Source organism: Cervus canadensis, chromosome 23 (assembly GCF_019320065.1).
Source record: "Cervus canadensis isolate Bull #8, Minnesota chromosome 23, ASM1932006v1, whole genome shotgun sequence".
NCBI classification, from domain to species: Eukaryota; Metazoa; Chordata; class Mammalia; order Artiodactyla; family Cervidae; genus Cervus; species Cervus canadensis.
The window spans coordinates 47,478,359-47,504,170 of NC_057408.1; the positions used below are offsets into that span (position 1 = coordinate 47,478,359).

Sequence of the window (25,812 nt, forward strand, 5' to 3'; positions counted from 1 at the left end):
ACGATGCTAGGGAGAGTGAGGTTGGGAAATCTCTACATTGTAGTTCATCTCCCACTTGTGCTATTTCTTTCCTTCCTTCAATGAGTATTTATTATGCCTGAAGTGCAGGGAGGAAGCAATTTACATAAAATAATTTACTGGAAGGAAACAGGACACACAAACTTCAGGATGCCTCTCATTTTCTTACTATGTAACCAGGTTTTCTTTTATTTTAGATTTATCTCCATTTTTGTGAGTGTGTAAATGAAAATACCAAAGGAAGAAAATAAAGTCTGAGGCCAGAGAATGCCTGCCCTGGATAGTAATTAGTTCTAATTTTCCTTTCCTTCGACCTCAGGGCTTCACCTAACTTGTAATTATTCTGCAGTGTCTTCAGAGCAAAGGGATGTTAGCTCTTGGATTTGTGGAACAACTGACAGCTCAACAACAGTGGGTAATTAGGACCTGAAACATTCCCCTCTCAGCTGACTCTGGAGGCAGTCATCTCTCTCTGCAGCCCCAGCTTCTCCCGGTCAAAGGTCAGCAGCAGGTCAGGTTCAGAGCTGTAGAGAGATGTCATACTGCTACTACCCTTCAGGTACCCTTCAACTTGGTCTTTCCACTTTTTGTCCCCATTATATAACCCAGGACTTGGCTTTGAACTTGTGGCAAATCGCTTAAACTTTCTGAGCCTTTCAGGTCTGCAAGATGGAGTGAATGCACGGGTCAGAATGCCTCCCTTCTCCAGACTTCACCAAGCCTCCTCTGGGGCTGTGGTGGGACCCTCAGTGTACAGAGCACAGACTGTGGCCCAGGCTAATGCACCCTCTTCTGTACCAGGCAGGGCTTTGACTTTCACCCAGCTAAAGCATGCTGTACCCTGGAGCCTCAAGGAGTCTTTTGCCTTTTTTCCTTAAAGCTACAGGTGGGCCGGGCTTCCCTGGTGGCTCAGTGGTAAAGAACACGCTTGCCAATGCAGGAGACACACGTTTGATCCCTGGGTGGGGGAAGATTCCCTGGAGAAGGTATTGGTAACTCGCTCCAGTATTCTTGCCTGGAAAATCCCATGGACAGAGTAGCCTGGCGGGTTACAGTCCCTGAGATGGCAAAAGAGTCAGACACAGGCTTAGTGACTAGAGAACAACAACAGGTGGGCCAGACAACGTTGGGCTTTTTTTTCCCCCGGGGTGAGAAAACCTGCCAAAGATAACAGCTCCAAACCAGGGCCAGGCCTCCAGCCCTTCCGCTGAGCTCACAACATACACTCTTCCCTCTATGTCTCCTACGTTTGTAGGGGGCACGAAACCCAAAGGGACCCACATTAGTGGCTGAGATATTAGTGAGAATTCAACAACAGAATATAAACAGTAGGGAAAGACTGAAGGCAGGAAGAGAAGGGGACGACAGAGGATGAGATGGTTAGATGGCATCACCAACTCAACGGACATGAATTTGAGCAGGCTCTGGGAGTTGGTGATGGACAGGGAAGCCTGGCGTGCTGCAGTCCAAGGGGTCGCAAAGAGTCGGACACGACTGAGCAACAAAATGAGAACGCTCCAACGGACGTGGGAGAAGATGCTCGAAGGACTCTCCGCCTTATGGACCCTTCAATCATTGCGGCCCAGCTGCCCCCGGACTTGGATCCTCAGCTACTGCAGCCCCCACTGCAGCTCCTCCCGTGGTCCCTCCCTCACCAAAGACTAACCTCTTGTAGCCAAAACGATTGACAAACGAGGTCGGACTGGGTAACAGCCGGCGTGCACCCTGCTTGCTCCACGACTCCTGGTGAAATCTGGAAGCGTCAGGGAGGCGTGGTTAATAACGCCGCACAGCGCCCCCTATGGTCACCGGTGGGACAGCAGGCTCAGCACTGGGAAACCAGGGAGGTTGGCTGCGCAGCCGCCCCCTCCTCAATTGGCTCCATCCCACAGCCAACAGCATCTCAGATGATGCCGCGGTGGTAGATCCTTTGAGCTCGCTGGTTACAGCCTTTCAAGTCCCTGAATTAAAAGCGGAGCCTTTAATGTGCAACAGCTGTAGCAACTGGGCAACTACTTTGCAAAGAATACCCACAGCAGGCGGCAAGACACAGTCAAGGTAGGAGGGAAGCAAGGGGTCAGCCTCCCCTCCCCTTAACCACAGGGAGGGTCAGCCTGGGGTAAGGGTCAAAGGTGAGAAGAGACTAGACGTGAAAAGGTGCTGTCAATGGTAGCACCCTAGGAGTGATGTCTCAAAAGCTTCAACTGCAATCTGTGCTAGGTAACCAACCACAGAGACACAAGGTCAGAAGCAGCTGGTTTTACTCAGCTGGTTTCCCCCTCAGCTGTAACATTTCAGGAGGTTTCCGCTACTCAGCATCTATCCTAAGGCTACACTTACCCTTATTTAATGCAGATTCTCTGTGAGAGAGAGAACTCGTTTGAATGCTAGCAACAGGATCATCTTCTAGGCAGACCTAAAATGGAATGAAATGTGATGTCCTGTTTAATAAAAGTACTTGCTCTATAACAATGTATTTCCCACATTTGCCTGATTATGAGAATCACCTGGTGTGTTTATTAAAAATACAGATTTCTGGACCCTGACCCTACCTAGGGAATCAGAATCTCCAGAGCAGGGGTTTCACCTTTATTCATGAATCTTATGATTCTTGTCATCTTCTGAGAAGTAGGTCTGTGACTTTGGCTTTGTTGGTGTTCAGTCGCTCAGTCCAGTCCAACTCTTTGTGACCCCATGGACTGCAACCCACCAGGCTTCTCTGTCCATGGGATTTCTCAGGGAAGAATACTGGAGTGGGTTGCTTTTTCCTTCTCTAGGGGATCTTCCCAATCCAGATATCGAACCCATGTCTCCTGCACTGGCAGGCAGATTCTTTACTGTCTGAGCCACCAGGTAAGCGACATTGGCTAGCCAAGCATATTACCTGCCAATTACCTACTTAAAAAGCAGCGCTGTACTGGCTGAACGAGAGTGGGGACATCTGAGCAACATCTGAGATCAAGGCAAAACTAATCACTTATTATACCTCATTCCCATGAGTGAGCTCTTGACCTCTCATTTTTCCCAAGACTGGATTTCTCCAAATGCATTAATTATCATTTTGCATTAGGCATGGAGTGGAGGGCAGAGGTGAGTTTCTGTGAGTCCAGGTAACATTTTCCCATCCAGTGCTACCATGGGATCATCACTGTGGTTCAAGTGTCAGGGCATCTGGTTGAGTGGGGTCGTCAGCTCTCAAAGAGAGATTGAGCACAGCAAGGGAGTCATCTCCAGGTCTCTGGGAGTTTGATGTGACCCTGGATATCCCCTCATTGCTCTTGAATTTTTTGGGGGGCAGGTGGTGATATATCTTGAAGAAAAGAGAAGATTTAAAATGGCTTCTCTGGTCCCTGCACAGGGAAACCATGTGGGCCTTAGTCACCAGGGGCAACATATCTATTGAAGGTTGTTGTGGACTGAATGTTTGCATGGCCGTCAAAATCCACTATTGGAGACTTAACCTCCAATAAAATTGTTTTGGAAATACTGCCTTTATGGAGGTAAAATAGGGTTATTGAGGTTATAATGGGGACTTCTCTGGTAGTCCAGTGGCTAAGAATTCACACTCCCAATGAAGAGGGACCAGGTCCAGTCTCTGTTCAGGGAACTAGATCCCATGTACCACAATTAAGAGTTCATACGCCACAACTAAAGATGCTCCATGCCACAACTAACAACCCAATGCAGGCAAATAAATAAATAAAGGATTTTAAAAAAATGAGTGGGGCCCTGATCAGAGAGGATTAACCTTATAAGAAGAGATACCAAAGAGCTCTCTGCTTTCCCCACCACGTATACACCCCAAGGAAGGGCCACATGAAGACACAGTGAGAAAGTGCCCACGTACAAGCCAGGAAGGTCTCTCACCAGAAACCAAACAGGTAAGAACCTTGATCGTGGAATTCTAGCCTCCAGAATTGTAAGAAAATACACTTCTGTTGCTTAAACCACCCAGGTTGCAGTGTTTTGTTACAGAGACTCCAGCTAATTAAGGTAAAGGCTAAAGGCAGGAGACATTTGTCCAAGTTGGGGCACAAGAAATGGGGTTTTCAGGGAGGTCTGGATGCAGTGAGGTACCATCACACTGCTCAGGGTCAACGCTTTCTCAGAGGCACCCCAGCTTTCGTACTTTCGGACCCTGGAATTCCTTTCGTAGAGTAACTAAAGCCATAACAAAGTACCCAACTTTGGATATCTCTGCTCCATGTTTTACAGTGTTCTTAACAGTGGTAAAATTAACAATGGTAGTCTCATAACAGTTTTATATCCATCATCTCAGTTAACTCTCAGAGAAGACATCTGAAATAAAAGACATAACTTTTGTTCCTTGAACTTCTAGAATACTCGAAACCACATGACAGAAAGCGTGCGTGCTTGCAATGCAACTGAGATTATAAAATCAAGGGAATAAGAAGTGGCTCCAAGCCAAGTGACTTCCAAGAGCAAAGGTTTTTCCTAAAGGTGGGGGGTGCTTTCCTGAGGGGCTTTGTTCTCATGGAGGGGAAGGGGTACGAGATGGATGACGGGTAACAGTGGAGCCGGAGACAAACCCTCTGGGGTCCCGGCCTGTCAGGAGCCATCACAGCAGCAGCTGGACTTTTTGGTCCGATAAACAGCCCTGAAATCCCACAAGACACTTTATTCCCTGTCAGGGGTTCCCCTTCAGCAAAGACACTGTAAAAGCATGACATGAAGGATCTTGTTTTGTTGACAGCACTGCAGTTGCATGCTAGGTAATGCAGTCATTTATTTCCCAGAATACACACTTTATTTCTGAGGAAGCATATTTCCTGTAGGAATAGTAAATTCCTACAGAGATTTGCCTTGGGAATGGACCACAAGCCAAGCCACGTCACCAGACTCCCAGCTCCACTGTAACTGTCCAGGAATGTATGCTCCCTGCGTATGAAGTTCATTACTGATTAATTAGCAAAAGCCTTTTGAGCCAGAGATGGCTTAATCAGTAAGTGTGTGTTGTCCCATCATGTACATTCATGAAGACTGCAAGTTCCGGCCTTTCCCCCCAGCCCAAAACTCCCCAATCTCATTTTATCATGGACTCGGTGTCAAGCAAAATAAACCCCACATTCAAAATTTATGGGGAATAAAACCTTCTGGCAGTGGAAAGATACACTTTGCATTCTGGGGTCAGAGAAGTCTTTATGAGCAAAGGAAGAAAAAGCATTTTCAGTAAATAGTATTCATCTCAAGACCTTGCCCTTGACTCTGGGAGAATAATTATTTCTCACTCTGATAATGATTTACAGAGCTATTCCAATTTTATCTCTGCCTTCGTTACAAAGGGCTTCCTGGTGGCTCAGATGGTAAAGAATCTGCCTGCAATGCAGGAGACCTGGGTTCGATCCCTGGGTCAGGAATATTCCCTGGAGAAGGAAATGACAACCCACTCCAGTATTCTTGCCTGAAGAATTTCAATCTGAGAAGCCTAGCAGGCTACAGTCCATGGGATCGCAAAGAATCGGACACAACTGAATGACTAACACTACCACTTCCACTTTCCATACAAAGACATGCAGACATTATGCTAGAATTTTTATGCAGAGAAATTATCTTGTTTAGCAAATTAAAAAACTGGAACCCTGACATACCTGTCACCTGCCACCACTGTTATTGCCATGATCATTCATGTTAATTAGATTTCTGTGGCAGGTGGGGCAGGGCAATGAGGACTTGAACTTTTGCCCTGAAGTTTTCCTGAGCAAATCCTTATGAAAATTTCAACCACAAAGAAGGCAAACTTATAAGGTGGACTTCATATGTAAAATAGATAACTAAGGGGAAGCTGCCATGTGACACTTGTGGTCCAGCCTGGCGCTCTGTGACAACCTAGAGGGGTGACGTAGGGGGAGGGGGGCTCAAGAGGGAGGGAGCATATGTATACTTAAGAGTTGATTCCTATCGTTGTAAAGCAGAAACCAACGCAACACTGCAAAGCAATTTTCCTCCAGTTAAAAAATAAATTTAAATAAGGAGAGAACTAAATACATGAAAAAAAGCAATGATGTGATTTAAAAACAAAACAAATGAAACAACAACCTACCAGGTCGGGGAGGAAGAAGCTGCCAGAAAAAAACCTATGACTGAGTTTTGGCCACTGCTCAGCGAGCAGAGTCCACTCTTCAAGCCTCCGAGAAGTACCTGACTCCTTTCTAGAAACACGTGAACTGCTCGATTTCTTACGGCATTTTGTGGCATCACTCATCAGAGCCCATCAGCTGCCCCTTCTTTCCAGGTGGTGTGCATTTGGCTCAAATGAGCCGGGAGCATGCTAAGTCTCTGCTAGCTAACTTGGTCCAACTGCTGCTCCCAGTCTTGAAAACCGTGAGCTGATCTTAGTGAGTTTATATTTAGTGATGTCAGGGGCTATAGTTGGGCTTCCCAGGTGGCTCAGTGGTAAAGAATCTGCCTGCTAATGCAGGAGACAAGGGTTTGATCCCTGGGTTGGGAAGATCCCCTGGAGGAGGAAATGGCAACCCACTCCAGTATTCTTGCCAGGATAATCCCATGGACAGAGGAGCCTGGCAGGCTTAAGGCCGTGGAGATGCAGAAAGTCAGACTCAACTAAGCATGCATGCATGGGGCTAAAGTCAGTTAAAAAAAAGATTTGGATGTATGGGGATAAAACCTTTTAGAAAGCATTTTGGTAATAGCTAATAACAAGAAGGCTCATATCCTTTGACTTTTACTTCTAAGAATTTATCCTGCATGTGTGCTAAGTCGTGTCTGACTTTTTGCGACCCCATGGACTGTAGCCCATCTGGCTCCTCTGCTCATGGCGATTCTCCAGGCAAGAATGCTGGAGTGGGTTGCCATGCCCTCCTCTAGGGGATCTTCCCAACCCTGGGGAAGAGATCAAACCCATGTCTCTTGTCTCCTGCATTGGCAGGCAGGTTCTTTACCACTAGCACCACCTGGGAATTAATCCTAAGAAAACCAATAAGTTTATATTCCAGGACTTATTCATCCTGGTGTTGCCTATAATTGCAAAAATTTGAAACAAGCCAGTTGCTTAATAACTGTTGGTCAAATATATTTTGGTAAATTCATCTGATGGAATGTTCCACAGTCAAAGACTTGGGAAACACCAGGTAGTTTAAAATATATATATATATCTATATAAAATAATATTTACAGTATCATCATAATTTTGCAAGGAAATAAATATGCATTTAAAATTGAGTAACAGATACATCACCAAATAGAAACAATTCTGAGTGATGAGACTATGGGTAATTCTATAATTTTTCTGTAATCAACATTTATACCATTTGTATTCAGTATCATAATATTATTTAAAAATGGTTCCACTCATATGCTGGCTTTGAGTTCTCATTCCTGAGAATCAGGTCTTTCTGGGGCTGGCAGAGACCCACCCAAATTTGGAATGAGTGAAAAGAGAACTGGGGAGCTGGAAGAGAGGGGAGTGGATGAGGTGGTGAGGAAGGGCAAGCAGGCAGGGTTTGGGGTTCTGGGCAGGGCAGTGCTGGGTGGGGGTGGGGAGGAGGAAAGAGGATCTGAGTCAAAGGTCTCTGGGGAAGTGAGGTTACTTCCCTTCGGGGAGGATGGGAAGGTCAGCATGTCCTGCCAAGGGCCACTGTCCTCTGACGTGGGGTTATCAGGAGTGTGGCCAAAACCCAGCCACCCCATGTCTTGAGAAATGAGGTCAAGAGGTGCCCTGGGAGATGGTGAAGGAGACAGACCATGAAGGCACAGGATCACTCCACAGTCACTGGACGCCCCTGGGTTGACTTACCTGGGGAGATGCAAGCTGGTTTTCTCCATTGCAGGCCCCATTCACCGGGATCAAAATGACACCAACCACAGACCCATCGTGAACAGGTCAACCACTAGCGATCCTGCCGGTCCCTAAGCCTCTCACCCCAGCAATGGCATCTGTACGGCACTTCACAGTTTACACATCATTCCCATCATGGTCCAGGTGAGGAGCTGTAGCACTCCTTTCAGAGAACACCCATTTATAATCTGAGCAAAGGCACGCTGAGGGCTTTTGGCCTCTAATTCCATCTGTGATAACCTCTGTTGCCTTCTGGTGGCTGGGATTATACTCAGCAAATGCGGATGGACGGCTGTTCTTCGAGCTACTACAAAATGGAGGGAAAAGCAGTGGTATTAATGAAGATTCAATTGCTCCTTTAAAATATATTTACCAATGAATAACTTTGCAGATTCAGTTAGATCACCACCAGGAACCCAGAAAAGAGAATCAGCCATTTAGTGTAGACCAGCTAAAGGCAGGTAAAATGGAGGTTCGTTACGCAGACTTAGTCTCCAGGCGTTCATCACCTACTGGGAGTTTTCATCTGAAAATCAATGTTTTTCAGAAAGCATATGACTTAAGGTCATGACATTCAACCTCTGACCCACCAGAGCAGCCTGTGTCGAATACCTCCTGTGATGGGCACCTTGCCACCTCTCCAGGAGAATATTTCATGTCTGCATAGATTTGGTGGGTAGAAACTGCAGTGTGCAGTGATATATTGGCATAGATATGGGGAACTGCAGTGTGAGGGTCATGGAAGAGCACAGGGTTGAAGGGAATGTGCCTCAGTGTTAGAGGAGACGGCAGGTAGCTATAAGCATACCACATAGGATTATTATATCTGAATTTTAGAATTGCTATTTTAATCCTGATGAGCAAATATGATGCAGCAGATACAGAAATGCTTACATAGCCTTCTTTGCTTGTGGAGTGGTGCTGGGTAAAAGTATTGGCCTAGTGCATGGTTTCGTTATTTTGTAGATAAAACTAGATTCCTGCTTCCCATTGACTTCCATTAGCTTCTCATGCAAAGTTTTAATTATAGTACACATAGTACATCCCTCTCATCTCCTCTACTAGAAAGTTTTCACCCACAAGGAATTGAAAATTATAATCTAGACTTGGCTGGTAGCAGACTGTAGTGGGAAGTCATGTGGAGTTACAGGTTCATTAATTCAGTTTGTTACTCACCATTTTGTGAGTATTATGCGTCTCCTCTGTCAGACTGCATATTCCTTCAAAGAAGTAACTACTCCTCATATGTGACTGCAGACCCAACCGTGAGCACACACAGCACCTCACTAGCATGTGTTTGATAATTATTTGTAGAAGACTGTGTTGTATGTAGCACACTGAACAGGTGCTAAAGAATTAATACAATTAATAATGACCATCAAACCAATGGTTTTATGTTGATAAAACATCATAATTTAAAGAGTATACTGCATTTATTCAACCCCAGAAATTATGACATCTTGACGCATGTAAAAATTTTTGTAGTTTTAAAGTGCTTTGAAAGATATTTATTTTTTTTAACAAGTGGAAAATAATGTTCTTTAAAAGACACTGAACTTTTAGTGGAAAATGGTATTACCAGAAGCATGTAACAATTTGTTGATTCTCTTTAAGAAATGGGATTTTGATTTAAAATATATACGCAGCACTGAATGCCAAAATGATGGGTACACGTGGTTGGAATTAAAAATGAGATCTGCTATTAAACACATTCGGATGGTGTCTGAAGTTAAAAACGACCTTGAGAGGGGAGAGGGAGGGGTACTGGGTCATTAGTGCTTCTGGAGATGAACTTCCTTGCTGTGTAAGGGAGTCTGAGTCAGTGGTCAGGACAGCCATTCAGACTGACAGTCCCCTGAACTTCTGCAGCTCCAGTGACAGGGACAGGAATGTGGTTGACTTGAATATTCTTTAGGCAGCCAAAAAAGGATGTCCACACAGGAAGCTTCGGGGTTTTCAGATTCCCTGAAAGCAAAAGGAGGTGCCTTTGATGGATCATTCATATTTAGTGGAGTGAATGCATTCTTAGTGGAGTGAGAAACAGTCTTCTTAGAGCAAAAGGTACCCCAGGTCTCAGGCCACCCCGTCATCTCTTGCCTTAGGTGGGTACCCAACACACATGCTGCTGTGATAAATCAACCACAAGGCTACTCTTCACATCCTTCAAAGAAGGAGATTCCACAGCCCAAATCAATAGACAGTGGCTCCGAGCTCTAGTGCTTTTTCACGGGTCATGGAAGGCTATAAAATTAACAACCAGACCATCTGGAGGGACATAAAACAATGAAGACTGACGAGGCTCTTTCCAGGCAAACTTCCAGTCTTGAACTTGACTCCATCTCAACCTGCCTGAGTCCCCCATTCTGGCTCCACAAGGCTTAAGTGTCTGGAGGGGGAGAGGCCAGTTTCTGAGGTCTTTGTCTGACTCTTTATGATACAGGGCTTCTAGGTTCACGTGGCCTCTTAAGAGAGGTTGATAAACAAATCATCAGTGTGGGACATTAGGGAGCCACAGCCATGGGGCCTGGTCTGCTGGGAAATGGTCTGTTGCTGGCAACTGGATTTCCCTATATGCTGGAGAAAGGGCTTCACTGTCTACACTGTCCAGCGGATGGGTGCCCTGCTGATGAGCCATGGCGGGGGTGGGGGGGGGGGTGGCGCGTCGCATTTGTTGGGTTAAGATGGACATGTTAAGAGTTGACAAGGGACACGGTGTAGAAGTCGGCACAGAGTTACCTGGCACGCCTCCAATGTACAGACGCTCCAGCGGGCGGGCTGGCGGGAAGGGGTGTCGTCCGGCCGTGTAGCTGTCGTCTGCGTCCAGCTTCAGGTGCAGGATGTGCTGTTTTATGGTGACTGGAGGGAAAGGAGGCGGTCAGATCTGTCACCTGAGGAGAGCCCTGCCCACTGCGTAACGTCTACACCTGCACGTCAACACCGGCTCCCTTCTCACTCACTCCTGTCGGACCTGAGGGAGCGCTGCTTGAGGGAATTCCATCGACCTTAACACAAATACAACTAATTTCTCCCCACCAGGTACTGTTTAGGTGTTTTCACATATATGACAGAATTTAATCCTTAAAATGAATCCGTGAGGAAGGTATTATCCCTCGTTTCCCAGATAAAAGACTATCTCCCTCAGTCACTGAGGAGCTTGACAAGATGGAGTTGTTATAAACTGAATGAGCTGGGATTTAAGCCCTAGTTTCCTGTGCTCCAGAGGCCAAAGCTTTTCCCACGATCTCTGGTTCCTTCCAAGAAGACACTGACTGACTTCTGAAAACTGACTCCAAAGACTGTGGCTTTTGACCCTCTAAATAAAACTCCTCCCATATTAAAAACCTTAACCAACTGCAACGGAGTTCGCTTTTAGCCAAGAAAGTGTTAGTCGCTCAGTCGTGTCCCACTCTTTGCAACCCTATGGACTGTAGCCCACCAGGCTCCTCTGTCCTTGGGATTCTACAGGTAAGAACACTGAAGTAGGTTGCCATTCCCTTCTCCAGGGGATTGTCCCAACTCAGAGAGCGAATCCAGCCCTCTTGCATTGCAGGCAGATTCTTTACCATCTGAGCGACCAAGGAAGTCCCTGGTATTCCAGCCAATACAGTTTAATATATCACCAAACTCATATGTGCAAGATATTCATAAAATACCAGATTCAATTTGAGAGGCTGTGCCTGTTCTCTGTCAAGTGGTTTGTCTAAATCTTTGGCCTTAATATTAAATAGTTGTTGAAAAAATAACCCAACAAATGAACTTTAACCATAGTAAGAGCAAACATTTACTGAGCACTTAGTATATATTGGATACTGCTAAGTACTTTATATGCATTATACCATTAATTTTCACAACCCTGGCAGGTATATCACTATTTTTATCTCCATTGTGCTGATGAGAAAACTGAAGATAAAGAGAAATTAAGTAGCTTGCCCAAGGTCTCATAGGTAAGGGCTGAAACTGAGATCTGAACTTGGTTACTTCTGACTTTAGAGCCAAAATCTAAGTCACAATGTTATCCTACCTTGAAAAAAAGCACAGCTTATCAGTTTGCTAGCCTTAAAAACAAACAAAAACCCTCAAAGTGTTACAGACAACTGGAGCCAAGAATTATGTAAATATGACTGGGGCTGAGTGAGAAGGGACAGGTTCCCAGAATGTTAGCCTGGTGGGCTGACCCTGGTCAAATGCTAATGGACGGATGAACCGAGACCACGTTGGGACATTCAAGTCTGGATGGGAAGGGAGACTGTTTCTGCCTGTGAACAACAGGCTTCTGAACATCATACCTGCCACCGAGTGCCACTGTCCATCACACAGAGCCTGCTTGGGTGTCACCGATGTCAAGACCCCACCTGCCTCACTGCCCACAGAGGCCGTGACCTGGAACACACATGCATTTTCCTATTTCCTTCAGAAAGGCAGGTGGAGCCCATGTCCTGCCATGTCCCTTCCCAGCCCTTGCACCCTGACCTCCCAGGAGCCCTTGAAATATGGGTGCCCCCTCCCGTTCCAGGTGGTCACGTGGGGGCCAAGGCTTCATAAGCATCTGTCTGCAGCATCCCTTTCAGGCATGTTAGCTTCAAACCCAGGGCCTGGCCTGAACCTGATGCCAAAGGCAAGGAGGCTTTCCTCTGACCCTCAACACCGATCCCATCAGATTGACTCAAAGGTTACTGATTAGCCTCCAAGACCTGCCTGTGTTATTAGTATGTGACAGTAGGATTGTTTAGGAAGACATGTAAAATTTGGAAGGCAAAAGTGCTGGCTGAGGCCTACACTCTGCTGAAAAGGCCAGCCTCTTATATAATTCCGTGAACACAGGACTTCAGGAGGGTTCTCATCCAAGGAATTCAGCAGGCTAACCGACCGAGTTTGCTCTGGGCACGTGCCAGGGTCAGGCACTCAATGTGCTACTGTGCAGAATCCCACGTTCCCACTCTGGGCCAGGATCCTCCATGGGCTGAATCAAGGTCAAGGAAATGAGAGGACTGAAATAAGCATGTGGATAAATAATTTACACTTAATTTGCAGGTCCTCAGACAGTGTAGCCTCTTCTTGGGCAATTTTCAAGCTAAACAGCATCACAGCTGTTAGTTAGGAAGGTTACCAGGTCTGGATTTCGGGGGGGTGGATTATTTCCTATCCAGAAGGTCTCACTGGCGGCATTTCCCAGCCCCTCCCATGAGAAGTGAGGCTTGTCTGCACCACCTCAATCATAGCTACTCGCTCCTCTGGCCCACGAGAGGCCCGCTCACACTTCAAGCTGCAGCTTAATTAAAAAAAGCATCCAAGAGTTTGGGCTACTATATTTTATCCTGAGAGTTTTCCCTCATGTTTAATAAACTGGAAGGATAGAGGTATAAGAAAATGGCGTTATTATCAATCTTTGCCTTAAGGTCTTAATTGAGAGAGGCTTCCTGGAAGAATTTGCTTTTAAAGAGATTTTTTTGAAAAGATAAGAGATGGACTTCCCTGGTGGTCCAGTGACTAAGACTTCATGCTCCCAATGCAGGGGGCCTGGGTCCAATCCCACATGTCGCAACTGAGAGTTCTCACGCCACAGCTAAGACTCAGCGCAGCCAAATAAATAAATATTTTTTAAAAAGGTAAGACATAAAAGTGGGGGGTAGAAATAAGATACGGAGTAGGCCTGTGAGTGATGGGAAGGATGGTGCAGCAGAAGCACACACTGATGAAGGAATCCATGAAAAGCTGAAGGAAGGCTGGATGCAAACCCGGTGACCGGCCTGACTGCAGGGACCAGAAAGGCTGGTGCGCCGTGTAGACAGGATCAGGGGAATCTGAAACTGACCCGGAGGACACAGGGCCATGGGCCTGGGTGTTACACAGTGTAGACAGCTGGTGAGAAAATCCATCCCATGAATCCTGGCCCTGCCCTTATGAATAAAAGGAGACACGTGACAAGGGTGAAAGGGAGGTGAGAAAAATGAAACTGTTTTGAGTATACAGCAGCTTCTCTTCTTTCGGACGAAAGCCCTCAGGTATAAGCATTATTCTCCACATTTGAATTTAGCTTTTCATTTTTTTGGCCATGCCACACAGTATGTGGGATCTTAGTTCCTTGACCAGGGACTGAAACTGCATCCCCTGCATTGGAAGCTCAGAGTCTTAATCACTGGACTGCCAGGGAAGTCCTATTCTCTTTATAAAGATAAAGAAAGTGAGTCTGAAAGAGGTTAAGTTCCCTAGGGCCATTTAACTAAGTGGTGGAGCTGAAATTCAGCCCAGCCTGTTTGCATCTGCCCAACTTTAAAGATGAAGAACAGAAAACATGATGACCAAATTACTTGCTAAACCCAAAGAGTAGCCCTGAAGTTATGTCTCTTAAATACAAGTTCAGATTCCAGTCTACCTTAACTTCACCTACCTTGGTCTCCAGAAATAGAATGTGGTTCTAATATAGATTCACACACTCTCCCGTGTCATCAGAGGACCACGTACCTTTCCTGCTTCCATATAAACACATAAGTGCTCCCCGGGTTGACTCCCAATGTGAATGAGAATTCCAGTGAGGCTTCTCGGGCGAATGCTGAAAACAAGCTTAAATTCTGGCCCCAGTGACACAGAGTTAGCTTTCAAAAGAAAATTAAAGAAATAGGTAACCCATCATAATTCAAGAAAAAGGATAAAAGTTCTTCAGAATCAAGGCTATGAAGATTGAAATGCTTCCAAACTGCTCCTTACCTAGGATGATATGACCTCCTTCTTGGGAGAAATAAATGCCTTTCTCCAAAGAGCCACCCAAGCAAGGAGACACCCCAAAACTTGCAGAAGGGGTTTCCAGGGGTTTCAGATCCAACTGAAAGTTCCTCAGGCAGCCCACAAAGCTGTTCTGGGGGAGGCTCTGCAACCAAGCAGAAGAGAAAGCAAACTGCATGACCCACAGCTCCCAGAAATGTACAAGCAGCCAAGGTCAAGGGTGAGGGCAGTTGTTCAAAAAAGCAGGAAGGAGAGGGATCCATCCATCCTGCTTCCAAGAGTCAGGTGGGCCTGACTGGTCCATTCTGGCTCCCTCCATGGTGCCAGAAAACATGGATACCAGGTATCTCGTGGGTGGTCAAAGTTTGAAGGTGTTGCCAAACCAAGGGGTGTTGGTGCAGAGAGCAGGGGTAGTGGAGATGGCTACCTGGTGTGGAATCAAGAATAGAGGGGGGTGTATTTGCAGCAACATGGATGTACCTAGAGATTGTCATATTGAGTGAAGTAAGTCAGACAAAGAAGGAGAAAAACTGTATGCCATCCCTTATATGTGGAATCTAAAGAGAAATGATACAAATGAACTTACTTAGAAAACAGAAAGAGACTCACAGACTTAAGAGAACAAACTTATGGTTGCTGGGAGGAAGGGATAGATAGGGACTTTGGGATGAGCCTGTACACACTGCTATATTTAAAATGGATAACCAACAAGGACCTACTGCATAGCACATGGAACTATGCCTAATGTCTTGTGGCAGCCTGGATAGGAGGGGAATTTAGGGGAGAATGGCTACATGTGTATGTATGGCTGAGTCCCTACCCTGTTCACCTGAAACTCTCACAACATTATAAACTGGCTATACTCCAATATAAAATAAAAAGCTTAAGAAAAAAGAATAGAGGGGGTGACTTGACCCCAGGTCACCACCAGAGCTGCAACAAGGGGGAATTTCCACCTTGCAGTTCACAGATCTCCCCATCTCTTTGCAGGTACAAAATACTTTAGAGTTTCATAAGCCCGTGTGATAGCTTAAGGCAGGGCAGCTGACTGATAAAAGAGGCCAAAACATTCCCAAAATAATAAAGTGTAAAAAAGCTCCTACATTGCTGGGCCCAGTGCACCGTCAACGAATCACAAACGCTGGAGGGGTTAAGATCAGACGCAGGGGATGGGATCAAAGGGCCTGTGTGGAGCCCCACAACTGCCCAAACCGGGCCTGGAACAAAGGCTCCTCACTTGGGGCCCAGGGATGAGCTTCTGGGGTTTTCTGAGCCCTTAAATTATATATCAGAAGTCCAGTGCATTTTCCCGGGGAGAGGAGCTAGAACTTCCATGAAATTCTCCAAAAAGTTAATAAATCGCTGAATAAAATCCCTCAGCGCTCTTGTGGAGCAAATGCCTTTAGGACTCTGACATCCTACATGACAGATGCAAGACATGATCATTTTAAGGGAATCCCATGGCATTCTAGAGGCATGTGGTGTCGGTGTCAACAACAGAGTGCTGATTGGGCCTCCTGTGAAATTTCTAGTTTCTTCAGATTTGCCGTCATAAACAATGATGAGCTTATATCTGACATGATGCTCAGAGCCTCCAGGACAGGCCATAAACTAACTCAGAATCTCCAAAGATGCTGTGTGTCTTGAGATAGCCACTGGGGGACTGGATGTTGCCCGCCCTTTGTAAGGACGTGGAGGAGGGCGATTCAGTGGTTTCCATCCTCGGGGTGAAGGCAGGCATGTAAATGGGACCTTGCATGTAAAGGATGTTGTAAGTGGGGTGAGACTGGTTGTCTCAGACTTTAGGATGTTGAGTGTGATTTATCCAAGTCAAAGAGCATACAAATTGTGCCCCTGAATTGCTACCCTGTCCTGTGATTTCTCTGAGAAACAGGTACCGAGATTGAAGAAAAACAAGCAATGAGTAACCTCCTTAGCAATTAACATGTTATCCATTATACATGTGTTACATTATATATGTATAGATTATACAGTATACATTATATATGTAGAGATTATATGTTATACATTATAATGTAGTAGATAATACATAAATTATGTTACATATTACTTATGATACATATATAACAGTTACTATATACAAAGAGTAAAACAGTACTTTGACTGGCTGGGGTTTTGGCCCAAACCCCAGTGTAAAACTCAAGTGGGCCAGGATGAGCCCTGTGGAGACATCACAGGCAAGGCCAGGTCAGCCTGACCGTCTAGAACCCACTCTGGCAGAAGTGCCCTGCTTTAATTATGTCCATTTCCGGCCCAGAATGGAATCTGATCCCTTCCCTCACACCAGAATGGGTGCCCGTGGAGAGGGAAGGGGCAGGAGGGGCTGAGCGTCTGGTAGCGTATTTGCCAGAAGACAGTGTCTGGGTTGGAGCTGTTGACAGGCCCATCTTCACTTCATGAGCGAAAAGGGCAAATCTGGGAGAATAGTCATGGGTGAGTTCGGCCACCCCAAGTAACCAGGGCAGTGAGGGCTCTGGCCTCCTGGAGGAGAAGAGGGAAGGGGCACCCGCAGAGCTCAGCCCTGTGGCCACAACCCCATCGGAGCCTTTGAACCTGACAAATCCAGGCACGTGCCCCTCCTTCTGGGGACAGACAGACTGGTAACTTTCTCCTTAGCCCAAATTTTCCCCAAGTTTGGTTCTTGGGATAATTTTATCTTATAACATGTTAAATAACATTAAAACACAGATTCAGTTTTTAAAATAATTTAAAGAATTTTGATACTCTTGAATATCTTATAAAACTTTGAAGGTGACTTGTTCTCATCTATGGCTCCGAAGCATCTCTATTTACCTTTGGTTTCCCTGATGGAGCCAATCCCAGGTAAACTGGTGTTCTGAGGCTGATGGTGTAATTTTCAGGCAGACGTCCCTCCCGGGTCCTCAGACCATCCACAACCAAGCGCCCCTTGCCTCCATCTTGCCCAAATGTCACCTTAAGGATAAAGAAAATAAGTTAACTGTATTCTTACCTTCAACATCTGGCATTGTAGTTTATTAGTGGTCACAGGAATTTTTAAAAAAAAAATGTTTCTGTCCCTTCAAGTAGCTTTAAAAAAAATCAGAGATATTTTTTCCCTAGTGTTTTTCATCATCCTTATTTTGTGAGATTATGTTAGATATTAACCAGAGTGAGCTTAAAACATGAACTAAAAAAAAATTCTCAAAAGTGAACAAAAATAAATAGCTGGCCTGGAAACTTAGACAAAAGACAAATAACTGAAGAGTCAAAGGGTCATAAATAAACACACATCCGTGCAACGCAGGGCAAGGAAGAGTTTGTGCAGAGCTGAGACAGGGAAAGCCACATGCTCCTCTGAGCAGGGGTCCTGGAGAAGAGACCGAGGGCTACTTCTTGTCTAACAAGAGGAGCAAGTGTTTTAACTCTTTGCTAAAAGTCAGGATCCCTGGACTCTGGTGTGGACTCTGCCACCTCCTGGCTACCAGACTATTCACTAATGACTCCCCAGTGCAGATGCCCAGCTGTGACTGCTGGCCTCCACTGTCTACTGACACCTGGGCTTGGATGTCTGACAGGCAACTCAATCAAAGGATATTCACAACAGAACCATTCTTCCCCAGCCACACCCACCTTCCCCACAGCTTCTCCGTCTCATCTCCACTACTGACCCCAGTGCTGGTCCAAAATCACAGGACTCCATCTTGACTCCTCTCTTTCCAGAGGAGTCAAGAGGCCCTCTGGGCTCTGCCTTCTGACACATCCACTCTCTCCCCCCCCACCTTGGTCTCTTGAACCAAAGGCAACAGCAACCATCTGGTCTTCTACTTTTGCTCCTTTATAAATGCTTCAGCTAAAGAGGGTTTTAAAAAGATAAAAAAAAAAAAGCATTACATGATCAGCTTTAAGTTTTAGATTCTCTAAAAGCTTCAGAGACTCAGAATAAAATCCCAAATCCTCACCTAATCCAGTGCTTAAATGACCTGGGCCTGCCTCACCCTGCATCCCTGGTGGCTCAGATGGTAAAGAATCTGCTTGTAATGCAAGAGACCTGGGTTTGATCCCTGACTTGGAAGATCCCCAGGAGAAGGGAATGGCAACCCACTGCAGTATTCTTGCCATGGAGAATTCCATAGACAGAGGAGCCTGGTGGGCTACAGTCCATAGAGTCACAAAGAATCAGACACAACTGAAGCGATTTAGCATGCATGTACACACTTGCCTTAGACCGCATTTCTTTAACCCCGGGATGCCTTTAGGCAAGAGCTGAGATGCTAAGGATGTGGGCCCTTACACCTGTGCTCTAGAGAAAGCATTCCAGACTCAGAGAAGGGTCTGGAGACCTGGAAATTGTCCTGAAGGAGAGAAATGGTAAAGGGGGCAAGGACGGGAACAAGCAAGGAGCAGTCCACGGAGCTGTGAGGCAGGGAGGATCTGAAGAAGCAGAGAGGAAAGCCCATCTTGGCGTCTAGGATGACATTCGTGCATGGCACGTGCAGGAGTCTCTGGGGCCGACATGCTGGGGTGCTCGGTGCCTCTGACCACACGTGCTCTCCCAGTGCTCGTGCCCTCCTGCCTGGAAGAAGCTGAGACTTCCGTCTTCAGCTACTCAGCAGTGAACTCGGCCCCGGGGGAGGTTCTAAGGCAGCCCCAGAGCTCACCGTGTGCCACTTCCCGTCACTGCACTTCTCTTTGCTTTTGAGCTTCAGTTTTCTCCCTTCTGCCCCCAGGGCAAAGACCAGCCGTCCCTTTGAAAGATAAAGAGCCATAAAGGAGTTCCTAGTCCCCGTATAAAACACGAGCCCTCTGGACGCCGTTGTCAGCACATCCACAGCAAACTGTGACCTGCAGGGGAAAGAGAGCAAAATGCAAAGAAGGAAAACAAGAGGTTTGTCGTGTTTCTCCAAATCTCCAAAGCCAGGAGAGAGGGTGAGGAGCAACCCCCCACTACTCCATAATTTAAGTGAATAAACTAAGGCATGTAATTGATTAAACAACCTATTTCTTTGGGAGTTTTTAAAAGCTTGTTTTTCAGCGGTTAAAAGTTTTGTTGTATAATTTCCTTACTGTGTTGGGGAATAAGAGGAAGTTTTATGACAACCTCAGCTAGCGACGTAAGTCTCAGTGAATGGCAAGGAGGAAGATGCCCTACTTTAAAAAAAAATCTGCATTTTAGAAAATTATGGTAAAATACACATAACATAAAGCTTAGCATCTTTTAACCATTTTTAAGAATAGAGTTCAGAAGTGTTAAGTACCTTCACTGTTGTGCAGCAAATCTCCAGAACTCTTTTCATCTTGTAAAACTGAAAATCCCTACACATTAAACAACAGCTCTGTATTCCCTCCTCCCCGCACTGCCTAGCAACCACCATTCTACTTTCTGTCTCTAAGAATCTGACTGTTGTAGGTGCTTCATAGAAACAGAATCATACAATATTTGTCTTTTTGCAACTGGCTTATTTCACTGAGCAGCCTCGATTTTTAAACCCAGTGAATATGTTTTCTATTTCATATACATGCAGAGAAAAGAAAGTTGTGAGGAAAAGTCAGGGAAAAACTTTAATAACAAGGATTTGAGTTAAGCATTGGGTAGGCATCTTCTTTCTGTAAGACACATTTAACACAGAGGCACAGAAGTCCAGTTCACCTTCTCTTGCCCACCCTTATGTTTCTCAGACCTTAATACCTCACCTTTGATGGAACAGGAATTAAGCAAGCATCATGCAGTAAAAGCAAAGAGTTAAAGTTAAATTTCCTTTGCATGATGGTTGCATATAGGCACGTGTGGCTAAGCAAGCTTTACTTTCTATGCACACTCACATCCATTCATCCATTTACTTATTCATTCAACAAATATTTAATGAGTGGGTCATATGTACAAGGCACCATGATGAGCTCTGAGAATGAAGCAATGGATGTTTCATTCTTTGACTGGTTTGTGCTGTGTAGATGCCCTGGTTGTGGTTTACTTGCTAAGTCATGTCCAGTGGACTGTAGCCTGCCAGGTTCCTCATCCATGGGATTTTCCAGGCAAGAATACTGGAGCGGGTTGCCATGCCCTGCTCTAGGGGATTTTCCCGACCCAGGGATGGAACCCACATCTGTCTCCTGCACTGGCAGGCGGCTTCTTTACCTCCACTGCCACCTGGGAAGCCCTAAGAAACAGTTACTGAATTGAAGTAAATGGAAACATGTGGAGGCAGAATCAGGAAGTGGAAGAAATACTGACGCTGTTACATCTCTTTGCTTTTTAATACTGTGAGGTTGAGCAAACCTGGAGATGCACTTTCATGCTTCAGATTTGCAAGTTTCCTTGAGGGTAGAGTTCCTCAAAATGAAAAAGAAATCTATATTCGTGAGATTAAAGCGACCAGATGGTGACACTGCTCAGTATGTCTCTCGGTGTAGCTGCCTGTCAGTGTGGAGGTTTGGAGAAGGAGGGTTAGCCAATTTGAGGAGGATATTAGAACTTGCTACAGAATTAAAGTACTTTACACATATGTGGGCTTTGTTATTGGACTTGACATTTGCTTTCCAGCATTATTTCTTAAAGCAATTTTCTTTCAGAAAAGACTAACTGACTAACACCCCAAAAAGACATCAGTAGCTTCAAATCCTGGCATATTGTATTGCAGCTATGAGTCTTTATTGCTGAGGATTAGAAGGTAAGGCAGAGAGCAAAGAAGCATTTTTTTTTACATTCACCCAGAGGTTAAAATAGTGGTGAAAGGGGAAGTCGCTCAGTTGTGTCTGACTCTTTGCGACCCCATGACTATACAGTCCATGGAGTTCTCCAGGCCAGAAGACTGGAGTGGGTAGCCTTTCCCTTCCCCAGGGGATCATCCCAACCCAGGTATCAAACCCATGTCTCCCACATTGCAGGCGGATTCTTTACCAGCTGAGCCACCATGGAAGCCCAAGAATACTGGAGTGGGTAGCCTACCCCTTCTCCCGCGGATCTTCCAGACCCAGGAATTGAACCAGGGTCTCCTGCATTGCAGGCAGATTCTTTACCAACTAAGCTATCAGGGAAGTCCCTAAAATGGTGGTACACAGTTTTAAAGCAGAGACCAAACTTGCAAGAATAGAAATTAGGATGAGAATGACAGAATAGTCCAAATCTTGCAAGATCCTGAAAATACACTGATTGCCACAATATTGGGGACTAAAATAATTTTAAAATTATATGTACTAAGGATTACTTTTTCCCACTTCCCCTTTAAGAATATTACTTTTTCCATTTATTGTATATAATTCAGTGTTGGATGGGAAGATGCCAGGGTTGAATCATCAGAGGAAGCCAGATAGGTCGTCACAGTGAATGTGCTGAGAAAAAATGCAGGAGAGAAGGGGCCATGGAGGGAGGGGGGAGTGCAAAGCTAGCGGAACAGCCTCAGAGCTGGGGAAGACGGGAGGGGGGCTGAAGGGTGGAAAAAGGGCAGTGCATGCAGCATCCCAGGGAGACTGTTGACATGGCCAGCGTGACTGAGAGAGCAGCGCTGGGGAGCGGGGTAGGCCCAGGACGGGCTGAGAGCTGAGAGGGTCACCACCTCTGCTGTCTGCCTGTCTCCCACTGACACAACTTTGCCAGATCAGGGATCTCCATAATGTCTACGAGTCTACTGGAGTCTGGAGCTCAGGGCTGAGGCTCACCTTCATAGCTTGGCCCCTCCCCTTCTGGCTTTCACACACTCAGCCCCTCCCCTTCCGGCTTTCACACACTCAGCACCCCCCTCCTTTCCGGCTTTCACACCTGCCTGCGAATCACACACTTGCTTACTGAGCCCACTTCCGAGGGCCAGCTCATTCCAACCTATGACCTCTCCTCCCTCCAAGCAAGGCATTACCAACCCTATTTAACTGCTGAGAAAACTGAGGTTCAAAGAGATGGAGCAATTTCTGGAAACCTGTGAGGCAGGTGTAATTATGCCACTTTTAAGTGTGGCATAATAAGACAAGCTGAAGAGCAGCATGTGGCGGCCTTGGAGTTGCCCCTCAGAGCTCCCTTCAGGAGACCCCACTGCCGGGGCACAGTGGCCTGGCAGCACCCAGCTGCCCCTCTCTCAGAACCTCAGTGGCACCCAGTGACTCCCAGCTACACATCAAGCTCAGCAGAAAAGAGCCAGGCCATTCTGCCAACACTGGTGATGATCTCTGCTTGGATGCCCACCCGCCAGCCTGACTTCCTCAGAGCGTCCCTGCTGAGGCTCTTCCCGCCTCTGTCTGCCTTCCCCTCTCCTTTCACAGCACCCCCGCCGCATCTCAGCTGAAGGCTCTCCCCACCAGCTCCTGCTCCCCTCTTTTATCTTCCACAGGAACAACCATTCTCTTGCGCATCTAATCTCATCTTGACATCTGCATCCCCATGACCTGAACTGGCTTGTGGCCTGAGGTCACACAGGCAGCCAGCGGCCGAGCGAGTGGATGGAAAGCCAAAATCAGAAAGCCAGGTCTTTTTGACTTTTGGGCAATTCTGCCTCGGTAGATAAGTCCCCAAAGAATTCTGGGCACTGTTTTATTTATGTCACCTTCAAATCATATGAAAATGACAAGCCTCGCCTTTGTTTTTTTCCTGACACAATTAATATCTCTGCTCATTCCCTCCTCCCCCAAAGAGATACAACTTGTTAGCACAAAACGTCCCAACGTATTCTCTAAAGATGATGTTATCTGGCACCAAGTCTTCCTGAAAGAATGATTTTTCTCTGACTGTAGAATGCAGGAGAAGAAAGGTGATGTATCACAGAAATAAACAGCAGCTTTGGAAAGACATATCAGCCTTATTTTTAGCACACTGTCAGTTCTAAACCAGAGCCGAGCTGACTGTTTCAGGGTCTGGGCAGCACCTGTCAGGTGTGCCTCTGGCCGCATGGAGGAAGGATGCTTCAGTGGCTGGGCTCTGTGTGCTGGGCAGGCTGGCACTTCTTTTCATAAACATGGTTGTTCCCCACTTCACTGGGCCTCCCAGGTGACTCAGCAGTAAAGAATCCGCCTGCCAAGCAGGAGACAAAGGTTCAGTCCCTGGGTCAGAAAGATCCCTTGGAGGAGGGCATAGCAATCCACTTCAGTACTCTTGCCTGGGTAACCCCATGGACAGAGGAGCCTGGCGGGCTACAGTCCATAGTATCACAAAGAGCTGGACATGATTAAGTGACTAAACAACAACAAGCCCCTTCCTCAGTGGCAAGTGCCTGACATCACGGCGGTTAGCCTGCCCTAGTATATATAGAGTCCTACGTAGACTCAGAGTCTGAGTTGGCGTGGGGCAGGAACATGAAATAATACCTGGGTTTCAGCAAATCCTGGGGAAGCATGAATAGCAAGTGGCTGGTGGGACTGTCCCCAAACCGGAAGGCTCGGTGGCTGGTCTGGGCTCCGGGAAGTAGTGGGCAAGACTGAGCCTCTCCCCATGCCTTCGAGCTCCTCGGGGAGATGGCTGGCGCATCCTGCAATGGCTGTGTGGGAGAGAAACCAAAAATCAGGACAGCTAATTATCTGGGGGAAGGGTGGAGAACGCCTGTCTTGCTAAGTGCCTTGCTCAGTTTTGACTTTTGATTCTAAGAGCTGAATTCAATAGGGATGAATTCATTCTGGGGGAGGATGCATGTTGCTCCCATCCTACACAGGTCTGTGGTACATGGGACCAGCAGGTATCCAGAGCACCTCCCCTGCCTGGGGGCTTGCTTCACTGGTGGCTCAGACAGTAAAAAATCTGCCCGCATTGCGGAAGACCTGGGTTTGATCCCTGGGTCAGGAAGATGCCCTGGAGAAAGAAATGGCTACCCACTCCAGTATTCTTGCCTGGAAATTCCCATGGACAGAGGAGCCTAGCTGGCTACAGTCCATGGGGTCACAAAGAGTTGGACATGACTGAACAACTAACATTCCTCTTCCTGGAGCTTCAGAAGACCCACAGTGGTTCTCAAGAGAAGAACCACAGTAGTTCTTGAGAGAGGCAGCATTCAACCATTTTTATTAAAAAAAAAAAGAAAAGAAAAAGAAAACAAAACACCTCATATCAAGCCATCCAAGGCTCATCTGATTGGGCTCCAGTGAGTGGTTCTGAGTTCACCTCCCCCTGTCCCCTTTCTCCTCCAAACCATCCCTGTTCACCGAGCTTCCCAAGCCTGTAGAGACCACACGTGAAGAGGACGCATGACGGGGGTACTCTTTTGCCCCCTTCTGATGCCTATGTCAGAAGCTTTCTTTATCTCCTTTATACTTTAATAAAACTTTATTACACAAAAGTTCTGAGCGATCCAGCCTCGTCTCTGGCCCCGGATTGAATTCGTCTCCTCCGGAGGCCAAGAATCCCGCGTCTTATCATTCAGCAACAATCTTTCATCTTGGGGGCTCGTCCGGGATCCTTCAGGACAAGATGGGCCTGATAATCTATGTGAACCTACTTCTGCTGACTCCAGAAATCCTGAGTCTGCCGTTTGATCCTCAAGACAATGCCTTCCTGTCCTGGGCTCACTCCGATGCTGCATTCCACAATCGGTCTAACTGCTGGGTCTGCGGAGCACTCCCCTCTTCATCAGTGGAAGGCTTCCCATGGTGGACATCTCCACTTCAAGGAAAGGACTTTCTCTAAGTCTGCAAATACCTTCAACAGTTGCATGTGATGCCTCTTCTTAAACTGGTGACATCTAACAACCTTAAGATGGACTGATGTAACTATGGACATAACGTGACTTTTCATTTTGATTTTAACTTGGTTTAATGACTATTTTGCCTTACATCTGTAACTGTATAATGGGGTTTTCTAACCGTCTAAAAGCTTTTAGTTTACAAATAGTTGTCCGAGCTCCTATGAGTGCCACAGCTTCCTCCAACTATTACTTGGAGCCCCTGGATCAGACATCCTCACTATGAGGATTAGGAGAATATGTTGCCTCACCAATTTAGGGGCAACGCCCCTTGTCAGCTCGGAAGCAGTTATAGAAAGAGAATGACGCCCCTTTTCCCTAGGCAACATAATTCTCCTAAAAGAAAAGGGGGGAATGAGAGAGTCATTTCCTAGGCAGGTTGATAAGAAGTCTAGGGGTCCCCAAGGAGAGAGAGGTCTGGGATATTCAAGGAGGAAGAAAGGACAAACTTTTTTACTTTTTTTCCTCTACATTCCTTAGGATTATATAACAATAATGTATCCTGCCTGAGAACAGTCTTTGGATTAAACCCTCTGGCTAATTCTGTTATCTTAAAACATAAATTATGGGGGTAGGTCTGGTCTTTACAAGGATGTATCCTGCCTGAGGACAATCTTTGGATTAAAC

General features: G+C 46.2%; 1 protein-coding gene across 3 annotated transcripts in view; it reads right to left on the bottom strand.

Moving 5' to 3' along the window:
• Positions 1-9,248: 9,248 nt before the first annotated feature.
• LAMA3 (laminin subunit alpha 3) overlaps positions 9,249-25,812 on the bottom strand; it is a 250,485-nt gene continuing 233,921 nt past the window's right edge. For all 3 annotated transcript variants that reach the window (XM_043444125.1, XM_043444124.1, XM_043444126.1), the window contains 8 exons: positions 23,822-23,991; positions 19,195-19,378; positions 17,369-17,509; positions 14,540-14,699; positions 14,297-14,427; positions 12,121-12,214; positions 10,571-10,690; positions 9,249-9,799 (listed from right to left, as the gene is read on the bottom strand). In XM_043444125.1, the coding sequence (XP_043300060.1) occupies positions 9,654-9,799; positions 10,571-10,690; positions 12,121-12,214; positions 14,297-14,427; positions 14,540-14,699; positions 17,369-17,509; positions 19,195-19,378; positions 23,822-23,991 (1,146 nt within the window). In that variant the 3' untranslated portion in view covers positions 9,249-9,653. The remainder of the gene's footprint in view (positions 9,800-10,570; positions 10,691-12,120; positions 12,215-14,296; positions 14,428-14,539; positions 14,700-17,368; positions 17,510-19,194; positions 19,379-23,821; positions 23,992-25,812) is intronic.